The 23,628-nt window shown below is 49.3% G+C and overlaps 1 protein-coding gene across 1 annotated transcript in view; it reads right to left on the reverse strand.

The window, feature by feature from the left end:
• The window catches only part of LOC109294335 (diacylglycerol kinase beta-like), a 168,318-nt gene that overhangs the window by 114,839 nt on the left and 29,851 nt on the right, over positions 1-23,628 (reverse strand). The window contains exons 3-7 of the mRNA XM_019512643.1: positions 15,646-15,722; positions 7,126-7,291; positions 5,165-5,227; positions 2,724-2,981; positions 1,182-1,352 (exon numbers count right to left, since the gene is read on the reverse strand). Coding sequence (XP_019368188.1) covers positions 1,182-1,352; positions 2,724-2,981; positions 5,165-5,227; positions 7,126-7,291; positions 15,646-15,722 — 735 coding nt within the window. The remainder of the gene's footprint in view (positions 1-1,181; positions 1,353-2,723; positions 2,982-5,164; positions 5,228-7,125; positions 7,292-15,645; positions 15,723-23,628) is intronic.

Consider the following 23,628-nt stretch of genomic DNA (forward strand, 5'->3'; position numbering starts at 1 on the left):
TGGGGGGGGGGGGGAGGGGGGGGTGTGTGTGTGTGTGTGTATGTGTGTGTACATACGACTGATAAGACTGTCTACATAGCATGTTATACCAGCACCATTATACTAGGTCAACTTATCTGTGTAGACACGAACTTATGGTCAGCTGTCAGCTGAGAAAAGCCTGTGACAGCGGTGCAAGGCTGATTATATCTGGATGGGGGGCAGCCGTACATAAATGCACAGTCATCACTTCACTACAGTCTCCTTTTGGGATTGCTCTTTTGTGACATGCTAGATTCTTCCCTGCTTGGCTAGCATGACCTGGGTAGAGTCAGCTGATGAGTTAAATTTTGGGAAGGGGAGGTTTTCTGGTTCCCAGAATATTTAGGAATGAGGGCAATTTAGGGGAGAAATGCCTCAGAAGAGCATATTCAGTTGCAAGACTCTGCTTTTATAAGGCAATAAAGAGCTTTGTATAATTAATACAAACCATTAGAAGAAGAAAAAAAAATTACATGGGCTTCTAACTGTTCAGGTCATTTGACTGTTTTCATATTGGAAGCTAAGTAAGAAGCAATGGCTGGGGGTTAAATGAGCAGAGTCAACCCCCAAACACTGCAGTGCAACCCTTGAGTCCTTGACTTGTGATGAAAACTCACGGCAATCAGAACACTTCTGCCAACATCAGTTCCTGGAAACACCTCTGTTTCTCAAAGTTGAAACACTACAGCCCTAGTGATTCCAGATCAACACAACAAGGGTCTTCAAGAAGACATCTTATCAGCCGCCTTCATCACAATATCAGCCACAGTCAGTGAGCTAATCAACAAAGAGCCCTGACCCCCTGTCTGAAAGGCTTTGACAGTAACAGGTATGTCAGTGAGAGGGGAATGAGGGCGACAATGTTACTTTTTTTTTTTAAGGGTCCCAATTCTTCCAAACTCTCATCTCCGTTGCAGCATTTTCCCTCTGTCTACATTGTAGGAGAGGCTGGTGCACTGTTCGGGTCACATGGGTAGATCAGTTGTGAACACAAGACCACCCCTCACCCCCTCCCCTATCTTGTCTTGCTCTTTTCACTAACCCATAAAAAGAAGCCATTGCCAACCAGTCCTCCCAGCCTCCCACCCTCCCTCCACCTCAGACAAGCCACCATCGCTGGCACCTCAGTCTGAAACATTCTCCTGCCCACAAGCACTTACACTCCAGCTTATCCTCAGCCCGCCCCCTTTCCAGCAGCGACAGGTAACAGACAATGTCCTTCAAGTACACTACAGGAGCCACTGGGGCTGGCGGGTGTGCGTTGGCCGTTTTCAAAGAGTTGTGAGTCTTTCGGAGGCTGAAAGGTAACCTCTTCTCCAAGCTCCTTGTGCCTGTGGGAGGAAAGGAGATAATTAATGACCACCCCCAATTGCCAGTTTGCTCCCTTACTGCTCTTCCCTGAGTGACCTACCCCTGGCCAAGGTGTCATGTGTTGTGTGCACAGCGGTGCTCGGATACGACTGAAACAATGGGTGAAACCTCCACTCTTGTGGCATTTCTGTTCCAGTCTAGAACTGGGAAGTGCAAATATGGGCAAAGCAAAACGCACAAAAAACCCAAACAGGTCAAGCCTTCTTCTGGCCCAAGGGAAGTCTTCAGAGGCTAGACTAAGTCTGGGTTGGCTCAGCCTGTAGCCATGCTGCTTTGCCCAGCTTCAAGTATGACAGGCACACACCTGTTTCAACTCCTTTCCCAGTGGACACCACAAAGCTGGAGGGTGGCATGACTTTCAGTCACTAGTGGATCAATGGCCTAAGGATGTAAAACAGCCTTTCTGGCAACCCACACAGACACCAGGGGGCTGGACTGCCCATGACATTCCCCTCTCCAAGTTTGCCCTTGGTGCAGTCAGACTCCTGTTTGCATTCACCCCAGGACATAACTGAGGAAATTAAAACGAAAGCAAGAGGCAGCTGGCTGGCTTGCATGCTCAGTGACTCCAAAGCCAGGGCACAGACCATCATGCCCCACACTCTTAGCACAGCAGAGCTTTACCCTTCAGTAAATAGTTCAATCTGGCATCTAGGGATATGTCCAAACCTCACCCCCCTCCAGTGTTCATCGCTGGCATGAGCACGACTTGAGGCGATGGTGAGTCACTTTAATATCCCCTCACTCCCAGCAGCCCTGCTGTCAGATAATTAAGACATTGACTGACGGTGTCTCAGCAGGACAGGATTTGTGTCCTGAGCCGCAAGTGAAGGTGATGAGATGGTATGGAGCCTGCTGTGTTTGAAATGTAACTGCTGTTCCCTCAGAGGATGAACAGACTGTGCAGCTATCTCAGGTCATTTGCTTTTAAAAATGCAGGCCCTGTCTAAAAAGCCAGCAGGAATATCAAACACTAGGGCCCTGAGACCAGACCCCCAGAGAGCTCTGGGTGCTCCAGTCAGTCCCACCCATGCTGATAAGGAGTTTACACGCTCATCTCCAGCCTCTGTGTAAAATGGTGTACTTTTGATGCTCCCCAAATGTAGCTTTTCCAATGCCAGCCTCACAGAGTCTACATCCCAGTTTCCCCGGGCAGTCACGACAACAGGTACAGCCTCACGTCACTGCAATCGTTCCCCTTTATTTGAAGGTGATGGGAGAAAGCAAAACATGGTAGCCAAAATGACCCAAGACTGGACTGGTGAAAAGTCAGGAAGAACCATGGACAGTGAGGCCTGAGCAGGGCAACAGAGAGGTGGGCTAAAGTTTACCTGGAGATTGTGGGTTGAGCAGAGACCCAGAGGAGATCTTTGAAGACCCTGAGGAGTTGTGGGCAGAAGGGGTGCCGGCAGTGGATTTCTGAGAGGATGACCTGGACCAGCTGGGAGAGGCGTTCCCAATGGCACTGTTGTTGGCAATAGGCACAGGGGTCAGAGTGGCTGGTGGCTGGTCTGTCAGATTAGCTTGGGAGCTCCTGGACTCCGGAGTGTGTCTTCCCAAGGCACTTAAGAGAGTTTTCCCATTCATCCCTGCAACGCAGACACATGAATGTGGAGAGCAGGCTGTGAAGGATACCTCCCCCCCAGAAGAGCTCTGCAAGCCAAAACACAGCACCGAGCCCCAGCAGCTCTGGGCTTTGGAAACCCATCTCAGGACAGCTGTCTTGGGCAATGTCCCTCACTCCGTGTCTTTGCCCTTTGAATTCGTCTGACTAGTCACTGACTGAGTGCTAAACATAAGAGGGCTACAGCCCAGCCCATTGCTTCTCCCAGTCTCTGAGTTACAGCTCCCAACTCTGCCACCTCCTGAGCATGGCTGAGAGGAGATCTGGTAGGGCTGCAGTGACAGCAGCCTGTTGTGCTGTCCTGGGACACTGGCCAAAGCAGCTTGGGCTTTCAGTGCCTTGGTCTCCTATCTAAGCCTCCCTCCCCACTTCCAGAGGGACTGCTGCAGAGCGAAAGGGGCAGGGTGCCTTGGTGCCTTTGAGATACTGGAGGAGCAGAGAAGAGGCAACCTGGAGAACAGCTGCTCCAAGACAGCTGGGCAGGAGCGGAGAGGCCATTAAGGAAAAATCCTACAGAACATAATAGGGAAAACCATGGAGTTCAACCACTGAGACTGACATCCTCTAAACTACTCTGCAGTCACCCTGGGACAGCCTGCAGGGAGAGAATGCTCCTGGATATGCTGTGGGATGCCTGCCACGGCCCAGAAATAACATGTTATTTCCCATAAACAATTAGGAGCTAGACAGGGAGACAGAAAATCTGCCTGGGGGGATTTTTTTTAGCCTAACTGGTCCCTGGCTTCTATACCAAACAGGGTTTAGACAGCCACCACTTCCGCTTGGCTTCAGGTGTTTGAACAGAAGTCTTTCTACCATGCTGCCACTTGGCCAGGAGGCGGCACTGCTCAGACAGGAGAGTCAGCCTTCCCATGAACTGGCTTTTCCCAGGGCCAGAGAAGATCCCTGAGGGCAGCTGAGTTGAGAGACAGTTGGGCTCCATTTCCAGGTATCACAGAATTACAGAGGAGTGTGCCTGGCAGGGACCTCCACAGGTCACATCTAGTCCAACCCCCTGCCTGAGGCGGGATCAGCCCTATCCAGAACTCACCATCCCTATCTCAAACTCACAAAATAAACTGGGTTAGAAAAAAGGGTTACAGGTTAGATTCACAACCCCCAGCTCTACAGGTGAGCTAGACACAGAAGGGGTAGGGGGGAGGGAGAGGCATTACCTTTCACCCCAGGGCATGGACATCGCAACACTCACCAGGGCAGTGGGGCACTTGGTTCTAGTCCCCACCGCAATGAATACTCAGGAGTTTTATACAAAAGCAGGACAGCATCAATAGGAATGAATAAGAACCACACACCCTAGGAAAGCCCATAGGGGTCCTCTTCTGGGAAGTGGGAGATATAGGTTCAAACCCCTCAGAGTAAAGAGGAAGCAGAACTGGGGTCTTCCACATCCCAGATGAACACACTACTGGCCTACCAAGTTAAAGCACATGGTGGCTGCTGCTCCTGTCACTGTCACTTTTCTGAATGGTGCCAGTCTAGCCTCTTGCTTTCCTTGGGTCCTCAGAAATGGAAATGAAGCATGTTGATTTGGGTCAAATGAAGTGCTTGGGTGTATTGTTTTGGCCAAAAATATACCCAAATCATTTCAGTTTGGACTGAACCAGTTGTTTTTTTTTTAATTTTCAGTTTGACTCCAAACTTGACAAGACTATCTGCACAACCATATAAAAATCCCTGCTGGACCTGCAGCCTCCAAAAGTGAACCAGAACCTCTTCTTGTACTGCCAGCAGTCAGGAAAAGATCTAGCCAGTTTGGGAAAAATGACCCTTCCTATCTTCTTCTGTACTCATCTATCTTTGGCTTTACATTTCCCTGCACTGCAAGACAGGTACCCAAATCTGCAAGACCTTCAGCCCTGTGCACCAAACCTTACACACCAGTCCCTTGCATGAATTGGAGTGATGGATGTTTTTGTGCAATACATAATCCAGCCACTAGATGTCTCAGTGTGCTGTAAAGTATGACAAGGTAGACAAAGGGTAAACAAGGGAGACAAAGTTGGAACCTGAGCTGAACAGATCTTGTTTGTTTTTATCACTTGGTCATCTTCTCTAAAAAACACTTCCTCTCTCAGATGCACTGAATCCCACAAATTGTGTAATTAGTCACAAAAACACAACAGGTACCTGTGACAGGGGCGCAGGCCACTTCGGTCTGAATGGAGATGCCCGTATCGATGGACTTTGACTCTGAATCCATACAACAACCAACATAAATAAATAAATAAATATAATGAATTCATCTTCAATCATTTGAACATTATGAGAAACAGCTGAAGTGCCTCATCCCTCATCTTTCACTCTACCTCCCCCATCCTGGGAAAAAATAAAATGAAAAACTAGAGCACTTGGTGAAAGGCTGCACATAAGGACTTGTACCAAAGTTCAGTTGCTTCGAAGAGTCACACAGTCATAGATATATGAATTAATCCACAACCAAAGGTTTCTTTGGTGATGTCATTTATTGAAAAGCTATATAGGAAGGAAAGATGTTAGTCTGAGGGAAAGAACCTTTTCTTCAATCAAATATACACCAGCTTAAGTGGAAGGATCCTCCCTTTAGTACATTAAGCATTAACTTTATTCTGCTCTGAAGATATAAAATAAACCTAATAATGTGGCCCTGGGAACCAGATTTTCTGGCCTGAAAAGTGTGGTACTGCTGGAGCTGTTCAGAGGGGACATGGCCAGAACGCACTTTGAATACTATGCCTACCTAGTCTTTCCACTATACCAGAATGCAGTTCCCATGCCTGGGTGTGGGGCATACACTATGTCCCCTGTGATAAGCAGTAGTTGCCACACTCTCAGGACCACCACCAGGATCTGCATGATGATGCCTGCTGCATACGTCCTTCATCCTTGACAGCCACATTATACCTAGTGGGGCCTGAAGGTGGGTATGCTGGATGCTGGGACGCCTTGAAATCATCTTTGCATCTTTGAGGCTGGATGTCAAAGCAATGCAGAGCCTCCAGTGGGTAAGCTCTGACTGCACAGCTTCTCCATGACACAGATTACTAGGATCATTTTGAACATAAGCTCCAAACCTCCCACTGGCCCACAGTCTGCTTCCCCTGCCAGCTGACGACTTTGGTCCTGACCTCCAAAGCCATTCATAGATCAGGTGCCAACTACAGCAGAGACTTATAAGTCCCTAATCCTCTGAGACAATGCAGCCCACTCAACCCCAGGATAAAGCAAGTAGGGGCTAGGGACAAGGCAGTCTCTGCTGTGGGGATCTAGCCATGGAATGACTTTCCAGATGCAATCAGGTGAGTCCAGACCATGCAGGAAATACTGGCAGTCTTCCTCTTGATACAGCTTCTTCTACCATCCCCAGAGCTACATTAGCCACCTACTCAAGCTCACATTGAAAACTCCCTAGCCCTGTGGAAGCCCTGGAAACTGAGGAGAACAAGAGAGAGGGGCTCTTGCTTTGTCTACCTACTGTATGTAGAAGTTATGGAAAATCTACCAGGAACATCAATTGTAATGAGTGCCCTGATTCTCTGGCTACGGACTGAGTATAGGGCCACCCTGAGGGTACAGAGACCCTGGACACATCAGCTGGGATGTCCCTCCCTGGCTGTGGGTCAACAGAACTGGTTCACCATCATATTCCAATAGGTTAAAAAAAATCAGTCAATAGATGCGTCCTTCCCATCCTCATGAACCAATCCTCATTTCTAACAACCTCTTAGGTGCATGCATATGTCAGGGCAGCCAGATGATTGCATTATTGAAACATCAAATTGGGAATCAGAGGGATTTGGAGAATGAAGGTCACACACCCGGTACTATTCAGGGCCTGCTAGACAAACACACTGAACAAACAGACACCTACAAAGTGCATAAATCAGAGAGTTTGAAGGCCTGAAGGGAACTGAAGATCATTGAGTCTGACTTGTCTGTTACTGGCCAGACAGTTCCACCTGTGAAGGATGCTAACTTCTGTATCTAATTCAGTTAACTACCACTTGCATGGTTGCAAACAGCGTTGGGAATGGCTGGTGACTGCATCAGATGCTGCTGTGGGGAGCAGGTAGGGATGGGGATATCACAGGAATAGGGTACATGTTGCTCACCGAGTGCATTGAGCTGAGACACACTAGAACTTTGCTGCTGCGGCTCTGGGGAATACTGGCAGACCTTGCGTTTGAAGGACATGAAAAGGTGCTGGCAAAGCTCCTCTGGGATATCCACCTCCAGGTACGTCTTCATGAAGAGCCAGAAGCCCTCATAGTCGATGGGCTATGGAGAAGCAAAGGATGCCATTAGAAATGCCCTGCCTCCCCATGGGACCCCCACAGCAAGGACAGAGACCCCTTTGCCTCCTCTGCACAATGTTTGACCTGTGCAGAAACATGGCCTTTCCCCTGAGGCAATGACGAGGAAAGAACAAAATGGTTTTCCTGCCTTTGCAAGTGTCTTCTGCAAAGGGCACGCAAAACAGGGAACTGCTGGCCCAGACAGGAAGCAGCAAAAGGAGCTTTGAGAACATGTGTCACTGTTTCATAGGAACCTCTCCACACTCTGCTGTGGGAGGTTTCTCATGTGGACAGCACCTGCTCCGTGCTGCTTCTTTTCCCCAGGATTTCAACTCCTGTGGTTGGACAGGACCACTTCGAACTCCGTGTTCAGCCTCTGACTCTGAAAATCTCCCCGCGATGGGTAACATGCCAGGCATCCAGGGGCAGCCACCTTGCTAGGCAGCACAGCAAGGATTCACAAGGGACGAGGGCTGTGTAACTGCTTTCACTCTCCTCTGCATCCCAGCAGAAAAGCACCAGGTGAAGGTAGCAGTCACACGCTCCACTTTGGCTGTGTCACATGCGAGCTCTCAGCATGGGGCTGCCCAGAGCCCCTGCTTTCCTAAGGGTCAGGATACTACTGCTCTTCCTTGACTTTCCCCAGCTGCTCAATTCAAGGAAGGGTGAACAGCAGCAGCATTTACCTCTAGGCTCTGGAGCTGTGCAAGAGCAGGGGCTCTAGCCAGCCCTGACTCCAAACAACACCACTGGCCACACTGAGCAGAAGCCTGCTCTGACCAGGCAGTGAGTTCAGAGCTCACTGGACATGTGTGGCACAGCCATAGGGGCGGGGGGCCCCATACTCCCTTTACCTCCTTCCTGGATCCACTGATGCCCCCCCAATTTTTCCCACTCACCCCAGGAGACAGGTCTCTGCTCACCAGCATGCAATATGCTCTCTGAGCTGACTGTTTCCTAGCTCTGTCTATCCCCAGATTTTTTAGTCCATGCCAGAAATGCAAGACTAGACCCTCCTTGAGATATACCCCAGCAAGGTCATTTTGCCATCATGCCAGGACTCTGCTGGCTACACTGGGTCTGAGCTGGGCCAGGGAAGAACAACCCCACTCTGCCCTTCCCTTCCTGGGGCAGGACAAGTGCCCTGTCTTCGCCCGTCTCTCTACAGGCCTCGCCTGTCCTCAGAAGAAGAATCCTTGGCCCCATCCCTCTCCTTGGTCATACTGAAAAAGGTGAGGGGATGTGGGGAATATTCAGGTTCCCTCTCCCCATGGCCACTCTTGGAGCTGGAGACTGGCACACTGGGGTGGCTGGCACCATGGAAAAGGAGCCAGTGCTAACTACCCAGTATCCCTCTGGTCCTGACAGAGAGAAGCCCTTGACACAGTTCCTGCCATGCCTGTTTTGTAGGCAGTGGGTGTAATCCTCCCACTCCAAAGCCTTTCCCTGTGCCATGGTCCCTTTGAAGATACTACACGGAGGGTTTTGCTGCACACTGATTCAGGTAAAAAGTAGCTCCATCAGGGCTGGTTCAGAGAGTACTGAGCACAGACCCCCCACCCCCAGATGGTTTCCCTAGGGACTGAAATTTCTCAGCCTGGGTCTCAACTTTGAGGGTTGCTTTCTAAGGGAAGCCTTTCAAGGTAGCTAGATGGGGGCAGAAATAGTAGAGGCATAAATAAGATAAAGGCAGTGCAATGAAGGCCAGATTTCAACTGCCACACTGAACTAGCACAGAGCAAGACCTCAGTCTCACAAGGGCAGACTCCCACAGCCACGTGAAACCCCACTGAACCCAGCGCGCTCCGTGCAGAGACAGGAGTCCGACTCCGTGGAGCCAGTTGGAGCATCAGGGCCTTTTCTTGGTCTCTTCTCATGACCCACTGGCTCATCATTCAGCCAAGCTGTTTTAATCTTTCCTCATAAATCAATTCCTCCAGGCTCCTGCCTTCTGTTCTCACTAAATCTCAGCCACAGTCCTACTTTAACTCAGTTTTCTGCATTTAATTATATATAAATAAATTACCCAAATCGATTTGCCACTTAACATTTCATTATGATGTGCCTGTGGTACCTAGGCAAGAAAATCTCCATTAACGGGAGCACGGTACCCAATAGCTCATGTCACAGTGGAGTGAAATTGCGCCCATTTAGAAGGATATTTCTGGAAAGCTAAAGCCCTGCTAAAATATTTAATGACTTCTGTTCTCCACAGCGTGACTTCACTCTGCAGCTCAGGAGATAACCTTGCTTCTGTAAATCACTATCCACATTACTCTAGGCAAGAGTTTCCAAACTGCACAACTAGGAAGATGCCCAGAGTGGGTTTTGTGGTGGAACATGCAGACCCCATTTCTTGGCTGGCAGGGACATACTGAAACCCCCTGGGCTGAGAAAGAGCACAACTGTCTGTCTCTACTGCCCAGACACCAGGGCAGGGGGAGACATGCCTGTGACAAGGCCCCTTACCACCTCCCACTCTTTGTGGGAGCTCAGATGTTAGTGAACAGCAGAAGGCCGAGGGTGGGTGGGAAGCCTGGGTGTTTGACTTGCTGTCTCTTGCTTGTATGGAAGGGAGCAATGAAGGGAGTTTCTCTGCTGTTTAGGTCCTAATAAGACCAGTCCTCCTGGGATTTGTCCCTTTCTTCTATGGGGAGCTGCTTGCCATAGGGACATGTGGGGTGGGTGGGATGTGGTTACCCTAGTAGCACCCCCAGCTGAACATGCAGAAGCCAGCATGCAAAGCAGGAGCTAACAGCCAACCACACACACCAAAACCACAGAGACAAGCAGCAGCCAGGTCTCTTACTTGGTTCAAGGTGTCTTGCTTCTGCAGGAAAGAAAACCAAAGAAAACAGAGAGGAGAGTTTAGTGAGAAGGGGAAAGAAAGAGCACAGACAGCACTGGGGTTGAGGGGGAGTCTCCCCTGCAGAAACACCCGGTGCAGGGAGGCACTGAACTAGCTCATTGCAAATCCCATGCCCTGAAAGCCCCACCTGGCAGAGGGTGGGCTGCAATCAGCCTGTAAAGGGGTTGACTTGCAACCCACGGGTTCCCACCCAGGTGACACTCCTCCTCATCACCCCTGTGGCGGCTGCTGCTGGCTACAGGCTGCCTTGCTCTCTTCTAGCTTGCACTTTCTGCCATGCCCCCAGGTTCCCAGCAAAGCACACCTATAGCTCTTTTGGTTACAGAGAAAAGACCAAGAATGTAGCAGGACAGTGCCCTAAAAATCTCATCCCCAGGAGCCCAATAAAAAGAGCCCTGATCTTCCTACACAGTCACTTGCCTTGTAGGCGAAGACTGCAAGCCTGGGGATCATGCTCCTGCAATGCTTGAGCTTGGTCAAAGTGGAGGAGGAGAGCAGAGAGGCCTTTAGAGAGTTCATGTATGAACATAACCAGATGGTGGTTCTGCTGATTCCACCAGCTTCCTGCCCAGACCTGGGCTCTATGCTGAGCTGCCCAAGCTCTGGGAACCTGTGTGGTTTGCTGTGCTGGAGCTCTCACCCATGCTCTGGGTGCTGCTCTGCTCCTGGAGCTCACTGGTGAGTGCTGTCTGCTCTGCCCAGTACCCATGTGCTGCGTAGGCCCAGGGAGGAGTGCCAGACCAAAGATGCAGCAGGGAGCTGGCAGCGTGAGCATCATGGGTATGCTCAGGGCTGGGGATTGTGGGAAAGGGCTGGAAGGTGGGACAGGGGAGGAAGGTCAGATGGGAAGGACCAAGGATAGAAAGAGGGGAAGAGGCGGTGGTGGTTAGGAGAAGACAGCTGGAGGGAGCCATGCCTGGGAGGAAACAGAAGGCTGAGGGAACACAATGAGGGAACGGCTTGCCAGCAGGGCAGGGGAGTGAGGACAAACAGCCCAAGGGAAGAGAGAGGAAGCACAGCAACCATCCAGCAAACGAACCTGAAGCCAGACGCTGGGCCCCACCATTCCCAATTCCACACTGCAAGGCAATGGCTTGGCCGACCCCCTGGTTCTCACCCTGGGGCTCAAGACCGTCTGCCTTCCTTTATAGCTGAGTGGGTTCCAGGTGCAGTGACCTGGACTTTCCCAGGCCAGGACCTCAAGTGACAACTGGGACCTCGGCCCTCACAAGCTCGCCAGGTAAAGAGGATGTGTTTTCTCAACAGCAGGGGGGCAGGGCTGTCCCTCTGGTCCCCAGAACTCAGTACATGAGGATGTATTTCTGATTAGGCCAGTACCCATGCCCCAGAAGTCTTAGTGGAATTGTAGGTGTGTTAGTAGCTGGAAACTGTCACAAAATGACCCTGACATCCCAGACACACATAGAGCCTGGTGCATTTATGTAGGTATTTATGCCACACATCACTGCAGCCTCTGACCGCTGCTCAGACATCCGCTATCTTGTGCAGAAAATGGGTTTTCAGGATGGGGCCCCCAGCAGAGATAAATTGGCAGACCTCCAGTAAAGGTGCCATAATTGCACCTGTTCACACCACCCAAAGCCTGGCACCGGAGTATTCCCCTTGGCAAAACAGCTTTCCTCACCCTGATAGCAATAAAGCATGAGTCAGTGCCTTCAATCATTTAACTTTGCCAGTGATGGAAGTGCTCTGGTGGCATTCCCATCACCAGCACACTGTAATCACCCAGAACTGCAGGACTGGTTGCCTTTTGCTGCTCCAACCAGAGTTTGCAGCACATAAATAGAAACCTCGGTGCTGCTCTGCTGACATTGCTGCACATACCCTCCAGCACAAATGCGTGAGTCACCAGAGCCCCAGTTTCCAAATATTTTCTTGTCTCACCTATGCTATTTTTCAGACCTCTGCATAATAAAGGTGCAAGAAGGACCTTTATGGCAGCACAGTTGCAGGTAACTTAGAGTGAGTAGCAAGCAATACCTTAGATAAAAAGACTCTATTGAGGGAAGAGGGAATCACTCTATCAAAAAAGTTACCTAGGAATCATGATTGGGCAATGGAAGCTGATGGGCTGGGGTCAGCTAGTCCAGTACCAAAGGGCCAGATTTGCCACAGTGAACTAAGTGTGGGATCACTTGGCTTTGTTAGGTGCCCTGGTGCCCAGTGGAGTTCACAGCCCTGAGTTTGGTGCCTGGGCTCCTGTTAAGAGCCATGGGGCAAGACAGGCCATGAATGGGATTCCCAGAAGCTAGTACACTGAGCAAGCAGACCCCCAGATCCAGCCAGTAGGAAATTCTGAGCAAGGGGAGGAACCCAAGCCCAACCCATTACAGTGCAAAAGCACCTGACTCTGGGTTGGAAGGAGGCACCTCCATCAACTTGGCCAGAGCCAATACAGCCTAGTAATTAGGGCCCTGCACCCTGGAGACCCAGGGGAGAGACTCGGAAAGCCTCTCTTTCAGAATATTCTCTAGCCCAGTGGTCCGGAGACTTGCTAGAGGTGTGGAAGAGCAAGCAGAGGAGTCAAATCAAGTCTCCTACAGCCCAGGTGAGGGCTCTAACCATTCAGCATCCCTGTAAAGGTGGGATCCTCCTCCCCTAGCTGTCTTGTATGAGTGTTTGTGTGCTCAAAATGCACCTGCGGAGTTGGGTTCTTCATGTGAGAGACCAGCCACCACCTTATTTGTGAGCCCGTGGTGGAAGAGGCATGGGGTAGATGCTGATGGTGTTATCAAGATCTAGGCAACACAAAACACGGGAGCCTATGAGACTTTACTATGGACTTTTGATGTCTCCAGATTTAGGCAGTAGCTGCTGGAGGAAGGTTTTGCAAATGTTGCCAGTGTCTAAATACTAGACATGGGCACCTATCTGCCCTTAATCTAGCCCAAGATAGACTTCTTGGTTTGCTGCAGGGCTTCATTCCTGGACCCTATTTTGCTCAGGTTATAAGTATACAACTAAGCCTTTACAAATATATAAAACCAAGCTTATGATATAGCTCAGGCCTTTAGCAGCTGTCTGTACAGCTGTGCCTCTTCAGAGACGTTCTCTCCGCACCTCCTCAGCTTTCTTTCCCCTCCCATTGTGACTGAATATTGAGAATAACAGGTGACAGGTAGCAACAAGCAGCATCAAGTTGTAGGGGGAGACTGGGATCCAACAGCACGCTGAAAGGGTCCGTGTTAAATCCAATCTTAATTAACACTCCTTAAACCCTAAAAATTGCAGTTAAGTGAAACACTAATAAGTCTTGCAAATCCTCCAGAACTTGGAAGTGTTGGGAAGACCAATGAGACACAGGAATAAGGCAAAGGAACTCGGCCACATTAGAAAGAAGAGTGTTAAATAATACATTGCAAACTGACACATGAGGGAGATGTCAAGTGTCCTATGAGCCAAAGTCTTCCAAGCGCATTTTCATTTTTAACCAGCTGGAAGAGTTAGCTGGGCCAAGTGAAGGCTCCTGGCTGCAGATCCCTCCCACCCCCAAGAGTAAGTCCAGCCGGTCAACACGGTGGGAGCGAGGTGAGCAAGCCTACTAAGCTTCACCCACATGCTCAGGCATCTCAGGGGATGTGGTAAGGGCAGATTGTGGCAAGGGCCAAAGAATGTTTCTCCTGGTAAATCATAGAGGTAAGTGCAGAAGGACTCTGTTTACTAAAACTCCCAAAAAAAGAGATACGGGAGGAAAACCAGCCCTTTTCCATTTTTATCCAAGGGCCAACCCCCTCTTCCCCCAGGCTGCTCTGCACTTTGAAGACATTTGAATGTAATTAGTCATTATCCTAATTTCTCCCAAAAAGCTTCACACCTACATGAGTCCCCACTGTGCCAGGAGAATAGGCTCCTGGATAGAGGCCATGTCACAAGCTTGGAACAGCCATAGACGTGCTTGGCAGGAAGCTGTGAGGACCTCTTAGGTCCACCCACAACCCAGCATTTGGACCTTGTCCTATTTTCCTCCTAATGCCTGTTTACTTCTCCCCTCAATATGCTCACAGCCACAGCTCTCTCAGCACCTTTGTTGCTCTCTTCCACACATAATTACCTTTGGTGACAAGAAGTTTTTCCCCCAATTCCCTTTGTGACTGGGCCCCACATAATGTCAGCCCATGCACTCCGATTTGGGTTCCCACTGTGTTCTTGAATAGCTCTGTAGCTTTTAGTGCCTCGGAGCCAGGTGCAGCCCACTGATTTGCTTAATCACCTTGTTTCTAATGATTTATAATTATGACCCCTGCTATAGGTTCTGTCATACTGGCATGCTCATAAGCCTTTCTAAAAGCATCCTCTAACAAAAGACAAACCTCCTCCTGAGAGAGGTGTAACAAAGCAAAGGCTTTCCCCATACTTATTCCACTAGGATGGGCCATTGTCCCAGCTTTGCTAATAGCTGAAGAAGTGTTTGCATGAAGAGAGAAAAACTGCATTAGGGAAGCACACTGGTCCCCTAATAGACAGGGAGGAAGGGGAAGGTGGGGGTGGAAGAATCGATGTTTAGGTAAATGGCATCACAACAAGCAGCTGAGATTGGAGCTCAAATATCTCTGATGAGAAGGGGTGGGAGACCTGCCCACCTCTTTGTGACAGAGGTGAACAGGCTTCGTGGTAATCTAAGAACACATTTCTTTAACCTACGCACTGCGAGACACTATTACTTATGCTGTGGCATTGGGATATTTAATGTACCTCTACAATTCAGTGGGACTGGAGAAGAAAGGTCCCTGGTAAAAACATCCAGGCGCACACTTGGAAGACAATGAGAGAAGACAGCTTCAAAGATCCTACTGCTTTTCACTAACCAGCCATGAGTCTTGTTTTGCCAAAGCTGAGCATTACTGGAACAAAGGGCTATTACGCACAAACAGTAATTGGCTTGGGCTACTGTGGCAGTAGTGAGGCGGGTAGTAGCCAAGCATGGTCCAGAGATTTTGTCAGTAAGTGCCAATGTGGTCTGTAGGGGTGTCTGAAAACAGCCATCCCTTCTCCAGCTCCAGGGTGCAGTGAGCCTTAGAGAGTGGCCAGTGTGCCAATAGACTGATTAATGCGTGAAGAACAGGATTTTTTTTAAACACCTTTGCCTTTTGCTGTGCTTTAAGATGGTCGTTTGGTCACTCAGAAGACAGGGTAGATTTGCACCTTATAGATTAGCTAAATCAGAGATGTCCATTCACTGCTCACCACTGCTATTGCTGCCGTTGGAAGCAGACTCACAGGCACTGGATATATCGCACCTGCTAAGGTAGTTATACTTGATATACAAGGAAATGAAACCCTGAGAATGTGAGAATCACCTGACTCCACCCTGAGAACACAGCAGCTGAGAAGGGGATATTGGGATGGGCCCGGGATGTACTTACCCCAGTTACTCCTGTAAGGTTTTATGGAAGGGGATGAATATGTAACATGCTGGTTTCAGAAGTTCAGAATACAATGGCCCTTACCTGTTCTGGGTTATACTTGGAGAGGACTCCATCCCCGTGGAACTCTTCCAAGACATCCTTGAGTTTCTTACTAGAATCTAGGAAGAAAGAACCCACAGCAATAAGCACCACAGCACTGCTGATTCAACGGAGGAGGAAACGGACACAATGTCATAAGCTTTCCCAGAAACATTAATTCCTCCACCTAATCACAGGGCAAACAGGTCTAGTAAGTTGCTACAAAGGGTACCATTTACATACCTGCCCACAATGCTTCTTCGTCTGTCGTAGACACCTAGTACTCCGTGTTCCATTTAAATGACATTTGCCAGTCACAGAGGATCAGCTCTTAATTTTTTTTAACCTCACTCTATAGCTTCACAATGTGCCGGCAGGGTGAGCTGCTCAGAGCACCACCTGCCTCGCTGACTGCCAACCCGGGTGTCCGAGATAAGAAGGCAAAAGATCGATTCTGACTAGTAAACTCTGCCAAAGACTGACCCATTCTGGTAGTCTATAAACTATTCCCCAAAGTCTGCAAGGCCATATGCTCCCTTTTGTGGCATTTCTGCCTGTATGTCTTTTGGTACCATGACAGCTTCTGAACACCCACCTAATGAATTCCAATATCTCAGGAAATGCTGTAGGTGTCAGTAGGTGATGACAACTGCAAAATGGAAAGGGAGAAAATGGGGGACCTGTGAAGACTCCTGGCTCTATGTCCTACAGCCCCAGCCTCAAACAGCACTGTGTTTGTCTGCAGGTCAAAAACCAGGTGGCTGGATCCAGTTACTATCTTTTACTGAGGATTCTCCTGTGTCATCTCTGCCCATCCCCACCATTAGCGAGAGTCACAGGAACACAGAAATGGAAGGGGCTTCCTGGTCTATCGACCTCTGTGTTTACAGGCAATCATTTGCTCAGGGAATCTCCCCACTCAACTCTTTAATCTCTCACCCAAAACCATAAGACACAATACCCAGAACATGGAGGAGACCCATAACATGCCATAGGTAGAAGCAGAAAAGGTGAGGGCACTGCTAGTGCCATGCCTGCCATGACAGAGAAATAGTTGGTCATTCTATGCACCAGGCAGATGTCACCTGGTGACATCTGTTTGTAGACACAAAACATGCGTAAACAGACATCCTTGGCCCTTGTTAATGCCCCAAATGCCCAAAAATGTTAGTGTGAGAAGCCTATTAATAGTTTATGTAGCTTGCATACATGTGCTTCAGGTTGGGGCCAGGCTCCCAGGGTCATCAACCCAGAGGATCATGCCCTGAAGCCCTGGGAGTAGCAGGGCCCCAATCCTACAAAACAGCAGCCCTGGGCAACATCTGGACCTGCCAATCAATCAGCTCAGATGTGCTGCTGACTCAGAAACAACATCTGTTTGTAGTCTGAGCGACTCATCTCCCAGGAGGAAAGAGTGAAGTAGCAAACATGATGGAGGGGGAGATGCGTGTCTCCTGGCATAGATGGGAAGAGGATGAACCTGGTAGGATGGAAGGGGCCAGTGGAGGATTTACAAATCCCAGTGCTTAGGGAAGGGGCTCCTGTAATAGAGGGGTCAGGTACGTGGCACCCAGACAGCCGAGTGGGACGATGGATGGAAGGACGGAAAGAGCTGCTGGAGATGCCCAGCCTACAGAACCTATACCAGACACCAGCAAGCAGGGGCCTTTGGGGCAGATCCTGTCGTACCAACTGTGATCCTATTCCACCCCGCTCAAGTCCATGAACAACTTAATGCAATAGGTGGGGAGTCCTCCTCCTCCTTGCTGCTTTTGCAATGAGGTCTTAAGGCCAAGATAACAGAAACCGATTCTCAGGGATTAGAACAGGGCGGGATACGATCACACTAGGTCACACACACGCCTAACAGGTGAAATAGGATCCGGCCATAGGTGTTTTTGTTTGTTTATCTACTTATTCATTTATTACTACTGAACCCAGGGGAAAAACACCGCTTCTTTGAGGGTAGCATTGTTTGATTTTTGTTTTTCCTCCTCTTTCTTCCCCCACCTGACCAAGAGTTTTAATGAAAGAAAGAAACAAGAGAGAATCTGTCAATTTTTCTCCCCAAATTTGTATCCAGCCAAGGCAACACCTGCATTTCAAAGCTGGAGATAAGAGAACCGCTAAAGATCAGGAGGGAATAATAGCACCATTACTTAAAAACAGTAGAAGGAAGTTCTTTCAACAGTTTAGAGGTCTCACAACCTACTGGATACATCCACCTGAACACAGCGGCTGCCTTGGACCTGACAATGCACTTGACTGTCTTCAGGGATTTACCGTGAGTAAATAAGATATGAAAGAGCCTTGGGTATGTTGGGGATTTTAAGAGAAGCCTTAAGCTGAAGTTTCCTCTGGTCCAGCATGTTCAAGGATGTGGAAGCAATCTTTACTGCACGGTGGGAGATTGTACGTGATGTGCAGCAGCCCCTTCAGTCACAGCCAGGCCTTCTATACCGCCACGTTTTTTTTTTCAAATAGCAGTTTCCTGCGGACTCCTATTCTTACAAGTCCTCTCCCTGCCAGGGAGTCTGCAGAGAGGGAGAAAACTAGAGGGGAAAAACTTCTGCCTGGATACAGAAAAAGGAAAAGCCTAAAGAAATTGCCAGGTGCCTGTGAAGGAGAACTGTGCAGAATGGAGATCCCTCCTCAGAACAGGACCCCACACAAGGCTGACCCACGAGTGACCCAAACTTGGGTGCTCGGGAAGGGGAAAGGTGATGAGCTTCCTGCTCTGGGTAGTCCAGAGGCATGGAACAGCTAGCCAGTGCCACTCTTACACTGCCCCCATCTCGACTTACAGAAGCCCCCCTGTTGTGAGCACCAGGAAGCATTAGAGGTACAAGGGGGACCTGGGAGGTCAGGGCTTGAGCACAGAGGGTCACAACCCAGGGGGATCAGGAGCAGACAAGGTGCAGACTGGAATCAAGAGTCAGGGGATTGGGAGGTAACCAGGGAAAAGTGGAAGCAATTAGCCTGCCTGCTGCCCTGGCTCCTGCCAGGAGGTGCTTGTAGCCTTTCCAATCCTTTCCCTTTGCTGAAGGTAGTGTATAATGGCACCCGCCAGGGTGGGGGTCTCAAACGTGCACACCCCTACTGGCTCAGCACTGACCCAAGGCCACAAACCCATTTCCTGGTGGCACCCCTGGTTGGCACTGGCTTCTAACGAGGAAGTGAGCTGGGCAGGGTTTCCACACGTGTCCAGAGGAGAGGCCCCACATGCTACAGCTGCAACAGTACGCACGGCTAGATGCTAGGGGGATGGACTGCCTGAACCAGGAGACAGGCCAGGCTGCCTCTCCACACTCCCAGCAGCATGACCTCCCAGGGTAAATGTGATACTGGCTCTGCCACCTCTCCCTTTAGTAATCTTTACAGGCCAACCTTTCCTTCCTGGGCTGGTCCTGCTTTGAGCAGGGAGTTGGACTAGATGTGACCTCCTAAGGTCCCTTCCAACCCTCACTGTCTGTGATTTCAACTATGATTCCTCCCTCCCTCTCTCTGACCAAACCCTGCTCCGTGCCCTCCTCATCTTGCAGGCTACTCCGACCGGTGCAGGCTCTCCACCACGCACCACATCCCTCAGACCTGCCCAGCCACCAGCTGCTAACTTCCTTGCCTTCCTGCTGCCCCTCAGGGAGCGGCCTCATGGGTGCAGTCTGGTGAAGAGACTCCTCCTCAGAGTGGGGACTTACTGCCCCTGTACAAGAGCCTTCTCCCTCCCTCTCCATGCCCCTGAAGGGTGGGAGCCATTTTCTCCTCCCACAGAAAACTAAGGGTAGGATGCTAGAGGCAGCATGTCAGTGATGCCCTTCTTTACATGGGAGAGACCCATCAGAGCCAGCAGGAAGAGGCTGCACCTGTCCCTGGCTATGGGCCTGTGCAGGACTGGAGAAGTTGGCAACCTGGAAAGACCTACCCCAAGTGAAGGGGTCATCATGTGCACAGTGGGACTGCCCTAGACCCAAGCAGAGGGCCAGGGATGACACTCACACAGCAGACAAAGCAGTTTCAGGGGAAGGGGGCATACTGGGCAGGCCAAGTGGTGGAGAAACATACTGGAGGCAGAAAGCATGCAAGGTAAGCAGGAAGGGGCCTGAGGCACAGGCCAGGTGTGTAGAGATCTAGCTAGGGCACCAAGCTAAACAAAAGAAAGCCTGTTCCAAAGCGGAAACAGGGATTACTGCCTAGTGAAGGAGATCGGGGGATCATGAGATGCCAAATGGGCAGCCAAACAAAACAGGCCCATGGCTAACATACAGATGGTCTGTAAAGCAACATAAAGAAATTTAAAAGCAAAAGTAGGTGCCCTAAAGGTCTGGCCTATGAAGCAGGAGTGAGGCACTGACAGCCATTACTGAACGATGGAGGAATGGTAAATGGAGAGACTGAAATAATACTAAGCTACAAACTTCCAAGAAGCACCCTCCCATTGCAAAAAGTGCCACAGGGAAAAACTACAAGCCCCGGTCTTCCTGCCTTTGCACTGCTGGCATCTGAGGTGGAGGGTTGCCTGACACCCTAAAATGTCAACAGCTCAGCAAAAAGGAATATCCTCTTCTTTAACCGTCTGCCTCTGGCCTTAGCAAGTTTTTCTTCTAGCCCTTCTTTGAGTCTCCTGTAACGTAGGAGACCACAGAGCAGGGAACTCTGTACCCAACCAAGAGCTGTCTGGGGGTTTAGGGGAGCAAAGGGAAAGGAATGGGAAATTTAGAGCTATCCCATTCCAAGTGGGCCCAACCATGCGGGAAGTGTATTTGTTCCCACATGTGGCCGCTCAGGGATCACATCTGCTCAAGTTCCACATAGGTCAGTCCACCAGGAAAGGGAAGGTTTGTTTACATCACTAAAGGGCTCCTGCACCAGAGGCATGACAGCCCAAAAGGACACAGCAGCACTGCCTTGATACAGCACTAGCTACCTGTTGGGGAGCAGGCTGAGAGTGGGCTGATTGCCATGCACCTGCTGCCTCACCAAGGAGAGCCTCTAACACCAAGTCAGGAGTTGTGTGCAGGAAGAATGGGCCTGGCACAGCCTGCAGCATTCCCTACTCAGGTCTGTGGTGCTGCAGCCGTGCCTCGAGTGCAGCTTTTTGCTGCAATCTCCTAGCATCAAACTGGTGGGGGTTTTCCACCAGTGAGATGCTAGAGGCAGCATGTCAGGGATGCCCTTCTCTACATGTGGGAGACCCACCACTAGAGCTAGCAAGAGAAGAATGGACCTGTTCCAGCCCACCAAATTAAATATGAACAGCACAGCCTGAATCAAAGCTACCATCTTCCAAATCCATGTCTTGGTAACCATCTATCCTCTGGATCATGGTGTACGCGCAAGAGGTTTATGTGACCATCACGCCAAGACTTTCAGCGTGTACACCTAGGCAAGGGTAGGAAGGAGTGCAGGCTGCCCAAGACCTACCAACCCCGCTTTAGACCAACGAGACAGAATCCAAAGGCAAGACTGAACCCAGGTGTTCAGTGCCTCGATGGCTGTAGCTTCTGTGAGAGGACAACGGATGAGAACTGCTGCTGACTGCCTGATGCCTCAGCAGGGGCACGTTTCTGTCTGATGTCCCTTAGATTTTCTCCAACCAATGAGCACCCACATGGCAGTGGAAACTAGGGTTTTGATGTGCCCTATCCTGGCCTTACTCTGGAAGTTGCAATACCGTGGCATTTTATAGGAGCTTCCCTGCCATGAGTAGCCCCACCACACTGCCACCAGACCCTCCAGTCAGATGCAATTTATGGTCATCTCCAGGACTATGTCAAATTTAGGAAAATGTACAAGAGATTTAAGGAAATAAAAAAACAATGCCAAACTGCAATTTAAATATGCTGCACTTTAAAGGAGAACTTATGAAAAACACAGTATTTGAATTTTGCATCTATCTGCATTAAGTAGTAAAGGGAGGAGGAAATCTTTCTCTTTTTAACAATACAGGAAAGGTACTGCATACTCACAATGCATCTAGCATTAAAAACTACCAACATTTATGCTGTTAGTCACTTGTGGAACATAGGACAAGGCCAAATGCAGTCTGGAAAGGGAGACACTACTCGCACTTTTGTAAAATATCACTTTCCCCTGTTAGCTCTCAAATAACTCTTACGCAGATAAAGTTAGCGGCTTTCTTGTAACTCATCTCTCTGAGTTCCAGACCATGGCTTTTCTTGCCAAACTTTTATTAATAAAATAAAGATGTTGTATATTTTGGGGGATTTAACAGTACAACCAGCTTGTTATGGTCTGTTATTAAATAAAACACAGGCCTGGATTCAGATGCTGCTATTCCACATACACCATCACCTTTTGACTCTCAGCCATATCTTATGAAGATTTATTTTTTTATGGCCTTTCTTGACGTTTTATTTCTTTATCCTCCTCAAAGACATGAATCTCATTCTTGATAAGTATGAACTAAAAATATTTTGTTCTTTCTGCTACGACTTCTGTGTGTTCCCCAGTGTATATATTTACTGGAAACTCGTCTCCTCTGGCTACAGAAACTTTTGTTTCTTAACCACACTAGCTCTAGGTTGTTAGGCTTGTGTGAGCCTCTGAATTGAAATTCTCCCTCTCCAGAGATGGTTTTGCATGCAAGCGGTTGCTTGACTCTTGCCATTTGTCCTTTGAAAAAATGCTGCATATAATTATTGCAAAGACTTGACAGGCACAAACTTCAAAATGAGTAAAACGTCTTTATGAATTTAGGAAAAGCTTACTGGATTGACATGCACGCGAGCTGTTTTGAACCATCTCTTGGTAAACCATTGGGTGTTTTCCTATATCATTCACATTTTTTCAACAGACAGGTACTTTCCATTTGCAGCTAACAGGGCAGCAGGTGGTCTGACTAATACAGGTAAGCTTGCCTTTTAGGAAGCCTAGGCTCAGCCCCACTTGTTTCTGGCTTCCCCTGAATCAAGCATACCCAAGAAAAGCACCTTTCTAGGGCATACCCAAGAAGAGCACCTTATCAGCATGGCTGAAAGATCAGGAGAGGGTTGTGTGACTACAGCGCCTGCTGTCACAAGTGCCATGGAGCCACCAATGTTGAGATGCTCTATGGTGGCCAGGCAACGATGGTCTACTGTCCTACCAAGCTCAGGAAAGGTCTTTGAAGACTATCAAGCCCAGACCAAGTCTGATGGCTGAACCTGTACTACATGCGCTATCCCTGTATGGTGGACCTAAAGCCCTGCTACAAGACAGAGCAGAGCAAACCTAGAGAGGCCCAGGAACAAGGGTATAGGGGTATACAGACTCTTCTACCATTGAAATGGAAGGGCATATGACTTAACCAGAAGGACCTCTCTGCACTAAGAGCACCTCGGCAGCTTCAGAAACCAAGGAAGACTGCTGGCCCAGGGGACGCAAAGGCGGACAGCTCTGTGTTCTGGGATGAGTTGAGGTTACGTCGTTACATTGGCCCTGAAACTACGAACAACTGTCACACGCTGTACTGCATGAAACAAGAGGTGGTGCCTCTCCCGTAACATAGTTCAGGGATCAGCACACCCCCCTAGCTGATTTGAATCTTCTCTTCTCCCTGAAGGGATGTGAAACCACGTAGCCTACCTCCCAGGACCCTGGCCTAACCTGAGGTGGGGAAACTTGGTTCAAATTCCTACATTGAATCACACAGGAAATGGATCTGCAGTCCAGCATGTGTTCTAACCCCTGGGTGATTCTTATTGTCCCACCTTGTATGAAATATTAGAGACCCAAGTCCAACTCCCTTTCAGGTGGGTGCTCACACAACTGAAGTTAGGCACAGAAAGGGCATCTGTGGCCACCTTCTTGGATTACAGATCCTACTCCCATCTGTGCAACACATATTGCTCTTATGAGCATACTTAGAAGAGATCTGCTCAGCCTTTTATTCTCTGTTGTGACCCTAACCCACGCAGGGAGGCACATAGCTTCATGTAAGATCCCAAAAACATACAACTAGCAACTCTTCAGAGGAGGAAGAGAATG

Source organism: Gavialis gangeticus, unplaced genomic scaffold, assembly GCF_001723915.1.
Source record: "Gavialis gangeticus isolate Ggan-Ray unplaced genomic scaffold, GavGan_comp1, whole genome shotgun sequence".
Classification (NCBI taxonomy): Eukaryota; Metazoa; Chordata; order Crocodylia; family Gavialidae; genus Gavialis; species Gavialis gangeticus.